Consider the following 12,349-nt stretch of genomic DNA (forward strand, 5'->3'; position numbering starts at 1 on the left):
AATGGTGTACTTTTCATCATAGGCCTTGTTGACTCCTCTCCAAATGTAGCGTTTATGGTTGTGGCCAAAAAGTTCAATTTTGGTCTCATCACTCCAAATAACTTTGTTCCAGAAGTTTTGAGGCTTGTCTCTGTGCTGTTCAGCGTATTGTAAGCAGGCTGCTTTGTGGCATTGGCGTAGTAATGGCTTTCTTCTGGTGACTGGACCATGCAGCCCACTTTTCTTCAAGTGCCTCCTTATTGTGCATCTTGAAACAGTCACACCACATTTTTTCCAGAGAGTCCTGTATGTCAGCTGAAGTTATTTGTGGGTTTTTCTTTGCATCCCGAACAAGTTTCCTGGCAGTTGTGGCTGAAATATTTGTTGGTCTACCTGACCGTGGCTTGGTTTGAACAGAATCCCTCATTTTTCACTTCTTAATTAGAGTTTGAACACTGCTGATTGGCATTCTCAATTCCTTGGATATCTTTTTATATCCTTTTCCTGTTTTATAAAGTTCAACTACCTTCTCCCACAGATCCTTTGATAATTCTTTTGCTTTCCCCATTGCTCGGAATCCAGCAACGTCAGTGCAGCACTGGATGAAACATGCAGGGGTCTGTCAGGAGCCCAGAAACTCACTTACTTTTCATACACAAACACTGATTACAAGCAAACAGGTGAGGATGGTTACCTTTAGTAGCCATTTTAACCCCTGTGTCAACTTGTGTGTCTGTTATCAGTCCAAAACCTCCAGGGTATGTAAACTTTTGATCAGGGTCATTTGGGTCATTTCTGTTGTCATTATGATTTAAAAAGAGCAAACAATTGTTTGATAATAAATGGCTTCACCCAACCACTAACCATGAGTGAAAGAAAAGTTTTTGTGTTATCATTCATATTCTCTGAAAAATTGCCAAAAAAAATCACAAATTCTGCCAGAGTATGTAAACTGATGAGCACAACTGTATACGAGGCCCCACCTACATATAAACATCCATCATCACAGTCATTCCTACATTCTTACGCACGTTCACCTCAGCGTGAATAAAGGTCTCATACAATATTTGTTGTACCAAGTGAACTGACTGAAAGGGAACGAAATGGTATGACTATGACTATATATACTGTTCCTTTGAATAGAGGTGTCTTCAGTCAGGCTGCGCAAGGGTGGGCTATCCAATACAATATGTGTTGTACCTCGTTCCTCTCCTTCAGGAAACAGACTTTTCATGACTTTAACTTTAATGTGTAGCAGGGTGCATTGTCCTGCCACACATAGTCTTAACAGTGACAGCTGGAGACCTATTTTAGCATTTGTTTTTTTTGTTTTTTAATATCTAAGAGAATGACACCATTCATGATCGATTAACTAGTGGAAATTCTCCCCTTGAAGAGAAGTGAAAAAGAGAGAGGGAGAGGCAGAGAGAGATGTTCAACTGTATCAGCCTCAGTATTATGCTCTTCACAAGTCGAGGGTTGGTGGGTGAGAGGGTGCAAGCAATAGACCAGAGGTGGAAAGAGAACCGACAGGAAACAGAAGGTGAGCAGATTGGAATAGTTTGTGAGCAAATATGAAAATGAGGTGGAGAATTAAGTAGAATTAAAATGCTTTACTGTTATCAGTGAAGTGAGGTGTCTGCACATAGTCCAATGGATACTAAAAGACAACACCCCCACAGCCACAGTCAGTTCTCTGACTGAGACGCATCTTCCACACTTAAATAAATACATAAATAAAAATTCTTGGCTGAACTGCAGTGGAGGTATTGTAACCCAAAGAAAAAAATTGGTACTGAAAAGGCTGTAACTTTGCAAGATCCCCTTTTTATTTGTCTATGGCATATTAGCTTCCCTGGATTCAAACAAGTTGGAAGGCTGTGTGAAACAAAGAAAACAGAATGTATAATTTGTTGATCCTTGTTGGCATATACTCAATTGAAAACAGTACAAAGAAAAGATTAACGTGTTACTCATCAACTTCATTGATTTTTGCAAATATATGCTTATTCTGAATTTGAAGGTAGCGACATGTTTTAAATAAGTTGGGACAAGAGCAAGAAAAGATTGTGAAAGTTGTTGAATGCTCCAAAAACACCTGTTTGGAACATTTCACAGATAAACAGGTTCATTGGTAACAGGTGATAGTAACATGTTTGGGGCATCCTCGAAAGAATCAGTTGTTCACAAGCAAGGATGGGGTGAGGTTCAACACTTTGTATAACAGTGAACACATGATTGTATAAAGGATATTAATACATGGGCTCAGGAACACTTGGTAAAAACTGTTGTTGGGAAACACTTTGCATGCAAATTATTGCATTCTGTTTTACACAGGGTCCAAACTTTTAGGAATCAGGGCTGTATATGTGAGTATTCAAGATAAGACTTTAAAAGAAACTTCTATATTAACAACTGTGTCTTCCAAGCACATTTCTACAATGACATGTTCTCATACTGCTGTCTTCATTTTCCCCCCATGAGTTGACCGCTTCCACTCATTCATTATATCTTTTATAATAATAATATTAACACAACTCAGCCCTCAATCAGGTTCTCCTAGGTGTAGGTAGGCTCTTACATCAGTGACATAGACTTCGGTAATGGGTGGTCCTCTAAAGGGGTTGAATCGCTCTCCAATGCTGCGAACCACTGTGCTGAAAACCCTCAGCAGAGCTGCCAGCTTTGGCAATGACACTGAGGGAGGGGGGATGTCTTCATCCAGCACCTCACCTGACACCACATGGTTCAGATCCTAAACAGAGCACAGATTCAGTCAAGTCTTTGAAAAAACCATTCAAGAGCTCTATGTGGTTTAGAATCAGTATTTACCACATTTTATCATTTTGAGAATCTTAACTAGATTTCCTGAAGATCTTCAAGTATTTATAGCTTAAATTACAAACAAGGACTTGTCACCCTCCGGCAGTAATAGAAACTGCATATTTCCTCGCTTCTTCTAAATTCAAACAGTGTTGAAAATATTGATATTTAATTGATAATTTTGACAAAACATACAATTTGTGTTCCAGCCTGTTAAATAATACACTTGTACACTGTAAAATAATTTTTGTAATACACCTGTAAAAGCTGCTCTTAAAGAGTCTAACTGGCATTAGAGCACGATAGTAGGGAAGCTCAGTGTGGCCTTGGCAGCATGCTGTAAGACTAACTTCACCTCTGCATATGCCTCCATATCCTCCAAGAACTGTCCCAGCAGGGTGGTGGAGAAGGTCAGGTCTGCCACCCAGAACTGCTCCAGACTCTGTAACCAGCCTAAACACCGACAGGGAGAGCAAAGACAGAATAGAATGGTTGAGCAATGACAGATTTTTGCAGGCTAACCTGGAAGTTAGCTAATGATGGGCTATAAACGGACTACATTGCAGTCGCATGACTTAAACATCACCACCACTAAGCGTCTTACTACACAATTACTATACAGGTTTTCTACAAACTGATCAATGTACAAGTTGTAAAGTAAGTAAAAGAGTTTGTAAAGAAAGTCTGCCTGTAAAGATGGACTAGTGAGTAGATGTCTCACTAGTCCATCTCTGTCTCATTTAGACACACATAAGCACTTGATAATCAAATTGTGGGACATTTAATGGTACATCTATGTCGTAGCGCAAAACATGTAAGTACCTTAGGCATGTGGTAAACACGGATCTTATATCAGACAATTTAGCTGAAAAGCGAATTAAAACACTCAAACTTTGAGACGAGGGAGCCTGATGTGCAAAAATGCTAACTGTTTTCCGGGTTTTAGGACTACAAACACCTCTCTATAGCACTGGGCTGCCATTAGGTATTAGGCTTTGCACCTTGCCTGCACAGGCAGTGTAGCAAAAGCAGCATGTCAGCAGAGCAGCAGCAAGATGTGTTCAGGCATACAGTTGATCACCTGTGTTTTGGCAGCACATTTAAAGCACAACACCAGTCACTAGTAATGTGCTGAAAACAGGTGAAAATAAACTACAAGTGTAAATGTTTCACGTCATAGTTAGAAGGCACTTCATTTGTCATTACGCAGCCTGTGTAGAGAGCTGCAATTATTAATATAGAGGCCGATCTGAACCATCAGATGTGCATGAGATGGACAACAGAAAAACATGGCTACAGAATGCAACCATTTTTTTAATTAATAAATTAATCAAGCCACAGCCAGTCATAAATATACAATAGGTTTGCCAAATTTCCTAATAAAGACAATGTATGAGGTGAACATAAAAAGTTAACCCACCTTTATTACCAGCAGAAAGCACCAAAATGTTTGCAATCTGAACATCATGTATAACAGTGAAAATCTTTGAGTGCTAATAAGAAACTGACCAGAAACTTGCTGAGTGACTGACTGCTTCTGTGTATGGTCAATGTGCCAGCCAACCAATATGTCCACTGTGTCCTGTGGAGAAACAATAAACATCAAAGGACACGGCGCTGCCATTGGTCAATAAATGCAACGATACCAATTACTGTAAGGGCAACAAATCGGTTGGCAGGTGGGCTTGAACCTACCAGCCAAGGTTGTGCCCCGCCCCTCTACCAAAGTCAGCTGGGATAGGCCCTCGATAGGATAGCTAATGGACCAATCACTGCTAAAACACTTACCCTGAAGTTGGTGCTGAAGACATGCGGGTAGCAGCGTGCCACCTGAAGGATACACTTCACACTCTGACAAAGCAGTTCTGGTGTGTCCACATTCTCCAGGATGGACTGCAAGTTGTTCATCACCAGCTGAAACCCACAAAACACGGTCCAAAAAAACATCTGTTACATGGCACCACCCAGTACACACTTTTCACGTCTGTACTGGCATGATGTATATGTGGCTTTTAGGGAATACTGCTGCCATTATTTTGGTAAGATCCAATAAGAGATTCACTAGGCTTGGAGCAATACATGCCACGATAATATACTGACTTGCAAGCAGATCATAAAAGGGAACTAGCTCTTAGAACCCAACCTTACAGGTGATGAGTTCTATGCAACAAACTAAAGTATCTTTGGCAACTAATATAAAAAAAAAATTTAAAATGGGAACAAAGCCCAGTCCAGTGGCTTAAAGTCTGTATGCATACATTTAAAAAATTCTAAGGTATACAGCAGCATGTAATGATCCCTTCATAAATTACAGTCCACCTGAGTACACACACACACACACACACACACACACACACACACACACACACACACACACGATGAATCTCTTGTCTCGATGTCATTATACACATGATAATTGTTGATGAAGGTTCTCAGCACATGATAATTGCACACACAAGGGTAAGGAGCAGGAGCTTGTGCACTCACACACATGCAAGTGTGTGAGTGCGCAAGGGGCATACACCTCATTCAGGCCCCATTTTGTGTGTATGCAACAGTTATCAACAACACCCGAGAGCTGTACAGAAATCCACTGAAGCATCTGTGTGGGGTTACCTGCATGACGTGAGAGAAGGCTTTCCTCTCTCCAGCAGCCTCCAAAGCACGCTGTGCTGCCACCAGGTACAACAGCTTCACCTCGTCACGACCGCTTGAAGTTAACTTGAGAAAGAGCCACTTGAAGATGCGCTCAGCCTCATAGCTAAGCACTGTGCAGAGGAGACCCAGGCAGGCTGCTGCATCCTGACGCAGCTCCCATAGCAGCTTACTGCTACATACGTTAACAAGACCGGCAAGAAGATCAAACGTCAGAGAACACATGGCATAAGGGACTAGCCGAGAGTGATCATGGTTGCAATAACAGGGGTTGAATCATAGGTGGGAGGTGTGCTATGCCTCTGAGACATATAGTCAAGACTACACTACTTGAGCCTAGTCTCCAGACCGTTTGGTCATGTCTTGGAAAGATGCATCTCTGACAATTTAGGCCATCTGGATACATACTGTAATCCATGTGGCAATTATTGAGTTCTTGATATTAGATTAGACTGAGATGGTTATACTAAATGTATAGATAATAGAAGATTAAAGCAGTATACACTATGATATGTAAATGGACGCTGACCTCAGAATTAAAAATCACAAACAGGAAAGTACTTTAATTAATGCATGTGTTTCATGGATGTTTCAGGCAGACACACTTCCTCAGAATGAGCTCGCAACATAAAAAACTAGAATTACCACCGCCAATTTCACTAAGTATGTGAGTCTATGCACTGACCCGATGCCGTGTAATTTAGAAACAGGACCCTGCTACTTTCCATTTAGCTCCGTTAGCTCTGCTTAACCTTACACACCAAAAATCCATTCTTCTTCGCTGCTCTAAAAGCTAACACAAGACGTTGCCCCTGGCAACTACTGTTTTTAGAGCGGTGAAGAAGAAGTTGATTTCATGCGAGTCAGACGGAGCTGGCAACATGTCAGCTATTTGACAATATTTTACTCTGGAATTTCCGTGAGCAAGTTTAAGGGAAATATTTATCCCTAGATTTATTTAAGTTGCTGTTGCGTTACTGTTTTATTTAAAAAGTGGCTGCACTTTAATAGTTTTAAAAGGAATTGTTAATTATTCCTAGATTTGTTCTTTTTCGTTATGACTGACAAAATAGATAATAAAAGAATGTTGTATGTCAATCATTCTCTGCAAGGTTTTACCTGAGCCAGGCCATACAACAATGATAGCAATCATATCACATCCTGTACAGGGTCAGTAGTATATAAATCTTTTTTTCTTTAAAAACACACAGGTATTGGATTGGTACTCGCTATCGGCTGATACCCAAAGCCAAGGTATTGGAATCGGTAGGAAGGAAAAAATGGTATTGGAACATCTCTTATTACCACCTTGTGGTTGTATGCCTCTATGTTAGGGGTGGGCGATATATATCGTTTGTGATAATATCGTCATTGTTGTTTTGACGATGTGCAAATTTCCATTATCGAGTATTTAAATTACTTCGCCAAAAATATTGAAACGCACGTGGAAACTCCTCACATCCATCCATTAATACACGGTGCAGCAACGCTCTCTACAGCATGGCAGGATTCGCCCCACCCCTCGACCTCTTGCCTTCGACCTCTGAACCCTGCGACGTCTCATAACAACAACGGCAGACTACATGCTTGTGTTCGTGTTTCTTGCAACGTACTCGCCTTGTAGTCGAGTGTGAGTCGCAGCAGCAGTTAGACCTCATTATCGGTCCACACAAACGATTCTGGTTTCCTTGCACTAGCCATTTTCGTCTTCTTCTTGTTGTGTTCGGTTTCTCCGTCTACTGTCTGTTTGTTTACAGCGCGCAAGCTTTTTGCGCATGCTCGCTCTGTCTCTTCTTCTCTGTTTTAGGTGAATTTCAAGCGCCACCTATAGGCCTGGAATATGAACTACAGCGTTTTCAGTCATTTTCAGTGGATCGGTCTGGACGCAAATATTCTTGAAATGATGCCGAGGAAGACGGAGGAAAAAAAGATCATTTTCGTCCGTCTGTGTCACACGACTAGTGGGCCTACGTGATCACATCACGTGATCACATGACCTCTCGCTAGCATCCTCCTTGCAACAGTTTAGCAATCACATTTTAAAAGGATATCGACTGATTATCATTATCGCCAAAATCCAAAAAAATATCGAGATATTATTTTTTGCCCATATCGCCCACCCCTAGTCTATGTGTCAGTCAAGTTGCTTTTCCTGAGCTACGTTGTTGAGTAATGGCCAGAACATTTTTTACTGAATTTAATGATGTCACAGTTTGACCTCTGACCTTTTGGATATCATTTTATCCTATTCGACATTTGTCTAAATTTTGTCATATCATCATATGAATTGTTTAGTAATGGCCGAAAAGCTGTTTTGTGAGGTTACAGTAACCTTTGAGACACAAAAAAAGGGGTTCTTGAGATATGGCAGTCTGGATGTCCTGAATCTAATAAACTTATAGCACATCGCTTCTTCTTACCTCTCATTCAAAATGTCATTCAGCGTGCTGAGGATGGTGTCCAACTGTTTGACCAGGGTCTGTAAGAGAGAAGATAGTATTAATCATTTACCATATCTTGACATTCAGTGCAAGTACACTGCTTCAAAAAATTAAGGGAACACTTTAAACACACATCAGACCTTGATGAACGTTTTTTTCAAGTTGACGATCTTTACTGACGTACATTTGTTGAGAACAAAATGATGTAACAACAGTAAATACAAACCAAAATCATCAACTCATTGAGGGCTGGATTCAAAATCACACTGTTCACACTCCCCCTGTTCCTCCTCACACAAAGAAGCAGATGCCAGTCCTGCTGCTGGGCTGATGCCCTTCTTTTAATTTGAATTGTACATATTATTAATATGCATAGTGACTGCCCTCTATTTGAAACCTGGCTATTGCAGTTGAATTTTGCTATTAGCGGGTCTCAAGGCAGGCAACCACTTTTGTCACCAACCTCCCCTCCCTCTCCATCCCTGTCTATACAACTAACATCTCCCAATTCAGCAGACTGTTGGAGAGGAGTATGAGCCCAGACGTGATAGTTAGATAAAAATGCCTATGTTAACAGCAAGGATAAAATGTTTGCAGTTAATGTTTCTGCTAACAGCAGTTGGTAACCACTGACACGTTCAAACCCTATTATATCCAGAGTTTACTCGAAACTACGTCATTTAGTACATTTTTCTAGCCTAAACAGTTACTATACTATATTTGCCTGGAGGCACGCTCCCGCGTGCACGCAAGTCTCCCTCACGGCGGTTTGCACTACGGAAGCCATGCTAGACAAGATCAACAAGAACTCGCGATAGATACACACCGGTATTTACATCCAGCTGTGAGCGACACACAAACAAAGAGGGATCTGCCTGCACTAGTGATTTGAAACTTTGAAACTCACAGCTGGATGTAAATACCGTGCAAACCGCTGTGAGGGAGACTCGCGTGCATTTGCCTCTAGGCAAATGTAGTATAGTGACTGTTTAGGCTAGAAAAATATACTAAATGACGTCGTTTAAGTAAACTCTGGATGTCGCCACTTCAGGACACTTGGATTGCAGCGGACGAGCAGTATGGAGGAATATTACAAAGTTTTTGTGTAGTTTTATGGACCTTTTCGTCTCAGGCACAATTGATGCCCGTTATATGGATTTTTGCTGCAGGAGGGCACCCCCGCGGGTCTCCAGCTGCACTTTGAGGAATAAGAAACTACACCGGACTTCTCATCAGCATGAGGGGGAGTCGATAATGACTGAATTTCGTTCTAGAGTGAACTATTCCTTTAATTTGACTCACCGTGGCCAAACATGCTGGTGGAAATCGGCATTAGTGTCAAATTATTACAGACCAGGGATTTGTATTTATGACAGTGGTGTAGCACTCAGAAACTTTGTCACAAGCACAACACACCAATTACAACATAATGTTGCTTTAAAATTAAGGCTGCACAATTATTTCCACTCTTATCAAAATTGCAAAATGGTGTGTATAAAGTGTACCATCCAAATCTCAAAGCTGCAGTTTTTTTGATAAAGGTAAAATGTGGGACAAAACTGCATTAGAATCAAGTACTGTAGTGCTGCAGATGCCCTGGCCTACAAATCTGGTTCTCCAAATGTCTGTTTGGTACAGACCAACAAATGTCACACCATTGTGATTGTAATTTTTTTTCTGTAAAGAAGGAAAATTGTGATGCAAAAATAATCATTCCCATTCATTGTGAATCATATTGCAATCATAATATTTGTCAAAATAATCGCAATACAATTGTTTTGCGACATCGTACACCATAGTTAAAATATATTATTGGGTGCACCTATCACATTCCGAAACATCAAAAATATGTCGGCCCTCTCTAATGGAATTGATGACTTCCCTAGCAGAGACAACTTATCCACCACAGATGAACTGGTATCCCACTACAATATTGGACTTCATCGACTGGTAAATACTCTTGCACCTCTGAAAACAAGGTCTGTTTCTTTTGCCCACTCTGCTCCTTGGTTTACACCAGCACTACGCCAACTCAAAACTAAAGGCCGGCGTTTGGAACGCCTCTATGTCAAAACTGGCCTAGCAGTTCACAAAGAAATGTATCATAATCACATACTTCAATACAAGGATGCTCTTTCTTCAGCCAAGACCACATACTACTCAACCTTAATCAGGACAGCGGATGGGAACACTAGAGCCCTATTCTCAACTATCAACAATATTCTGAAACCACCTGATGCTCTACCACCTCACTTACTCACAGTTACACAGTGTGATAACTTTATGGCCTTCTTCAATGCCAAAATATCCACCAGACACTGACTGCTTCAAATAACTCTGCATCCTCTCTGCACTCTTTGCCCACATTTTCCATCAGCTCTCCACTTGCCAGCTTCAAACTGCCAGCCGTCTCTGAAATAACCGGACTCATCCTTAAATCCAAATCATCCACCTGCCAGTTAGACCCCCTACCTACCTACCTGGTAAAAGGCTGCCTGCCTGCCCTGTCCTCTCTAATAACTGACATCATTCATTCCTCACTGACGTCTGGTGTTGTTCCATCATCACTTAAGACTGCTGCAATAACTCCAAAATTGGCGCAGATTCGAATGATTTGAACAACTTTCGTCCCATCTCAAACTTGCCATTTCTCTCCAAAATACTAGAAAGAACTGTTGCAGCTCAGCTAAACACCCATCTGTCTCACTACAACCTCTATGAACAATTTCAGTCCAACTTTTGTCCCCTTCACAGCACTGAGACAGCCCCCAGAAAATCACAAATGACCTCTTGATGGCATCTGACTCTGGTTTACTCTCCATCCTGGTTCTCCTCAACAGCCTCTGACACCGTCTCTCATGACATCTTCCTGGACAGGTTAGCCTCCATTGGAATCACTGACATCCCTCTGGCTCGGTTGAAATCATATCTCAATGGTCGCACACAGTTTGTTCAACTCAAGAACCTAAGATCCGGCTCCTCCCCAGTCTACAGTGGTGTTCCCCAGGGCTCCTTGGCCCCCTACTGTTCACTATTTATCTTCTGCCCCTTGGACACATTCTCAGGAAATTTCATATTCAATTCCACTGCTATGCTGACAATACCCAGCTCTATATTTCCACTAAGCCTAGTTCCACTCTGCCACCCACAGCTCTATCCAACTGCTTACTGGAAATAAAATCATGTTTCTCACTCAACTTCCTTAAACTCAACAGCGACAAAACCCGAGGTCCTCCTCATTGGTTCCAGATCCACCCTAGCAACACTCAACACTTTCTCCTTGTCCATCGACAATTCCACTGTTCCTCCGTCACCTCAGGTAAAGAGCCTGGGTGTCATCCTGAATGGCACCTTATCCTTCGAAGCCCACATCAATAATGTTACTCGTTCTGCATACTTCCATCTACGCAACATCAATCATCTCCATCCCTAACTTACACCAACTTGCACTGCTATTCTTGTAAACACCCTGATTACATCCCGTCTGGACTATTGCAATTCTCTCCTCTATGGTCTTCCTCGGAAATCTCTTCATAAACTCCAACTGGTCCAGAACACAGCTGCTCGTATCATCACCAGAACTCCTTCTATTGAACACATCACTCCAGCCCTGCAGCAACTCCATTGGCTCCCTATCAAATCCTGCATTGATTTTAAGATTCTACTTCTCACTTTCAAGATCCTTCACAACCTGGCACCATCATATCTCTCTGAACTTATTCATATCCACACACCTTCCCGCACTCTCCGATCCTCTTCTACCATCCAGCTCTTTGCCCCATCTGCCAACTAGGGCTGAACGATTTCAGACAACACGATCATGTGATCGCCAAAGCTGCGGTTTTTGCAGCGCTCCTGACTGACCCAGGATCTGTTGTGTCAACTATTTTACACATACATGCATGACACAATAATAAAAGTAATTCATTCATTCATTCATTCATACATGCCATCTCCCTACCATCCTGCCAAGCTCACCAATCAGAAGCGGTATGCTACTCGTGGACAGGTCACGCTAACCAATCAGTATTAACCTGCTCCTTAACGTGTTCTGAAATGGCTTCAGCTGGACCAGAAGCGGAGTTAGGGGATTTAATCCCAAGAAAAACAGCACGTCGGTCATTTGGGAGTATTTCGGGTTTGAGGCTGCAGACGTGCACCAGAAACAGGTACTGTGCAAAACCTGTCGCGCTAAAGTTGCAACATCCAGCAGAAACACAACCAGTTTATACCGGCACTTGAAAAATCACCACAGGCATTTGCATGACGAGTGCATGACGAAAAAGTCCGGTGAAAAGTCCAGTGAAAATGATACTCAGGCCCACTGTAGCAAACAGACTACAATTACAGCATCTTTTGCCAGTGTAACTCTGTATATGAATATCTAATATATAATATCTGTTAATAAATACATTTGGAAGCAATTTAGCTTTAGTTTTCATCCTTGCATT

The 12,349-nt window shown here is 41.6% G+C and overlaps 1 protein-coding gene across 1 annotated transcript in view; it reads right to left on the bottom strand.

Annotated features, from left to right (window-relative positions):
* Positions 1–12,349, bottom strand: part of smg1 (SMG1 nonsense mediated mRNA decay associated PI3K related kinase) — a 118,599-nt gene that overhangs the window by 104,608 nt on the left and 1,642 nt on the right. The window contains exons 3-8 of the mRNA XM_073462725.1: positions 7,878–7,936; positions 5,419–5,632; positions 4,591–4,716; positions 4,312–4,384; positions 3,158–3,255; positions 2,561–2,734 (exon numbers count right to left, since the gene is read on the bottom strand). Of these exons, the coding sequence (XP_073318826.1) occupies positions 2,561–2,734; positions 3,158–3,255; positions 4,312–4,384; positions 4,591–4,716; positions 5,419–5,632; positions 7,878–7,936 (744 nt within the window). The remainder of the gene's footprint in view (positions 1–2,560; positions 2,735–3,157; positions 3,256–4,311; positions 4,385–4,590; positions 4,717–5,418; positions 5,633–7,877; positions 7,937–12,349) is intronic.

This window comes from Pagrus major, chromosome 24 (genome assembly GCF_040436345.1).
Source record: "Pagrus major chromosome 24, Pma_NU_1.0".
NCBI classification, from domain to species: Eukaryota; Metazoa; Chordata; class Actinopteri; order Spariformes; family Sparidae; genus Pagrus; species Pagrus major.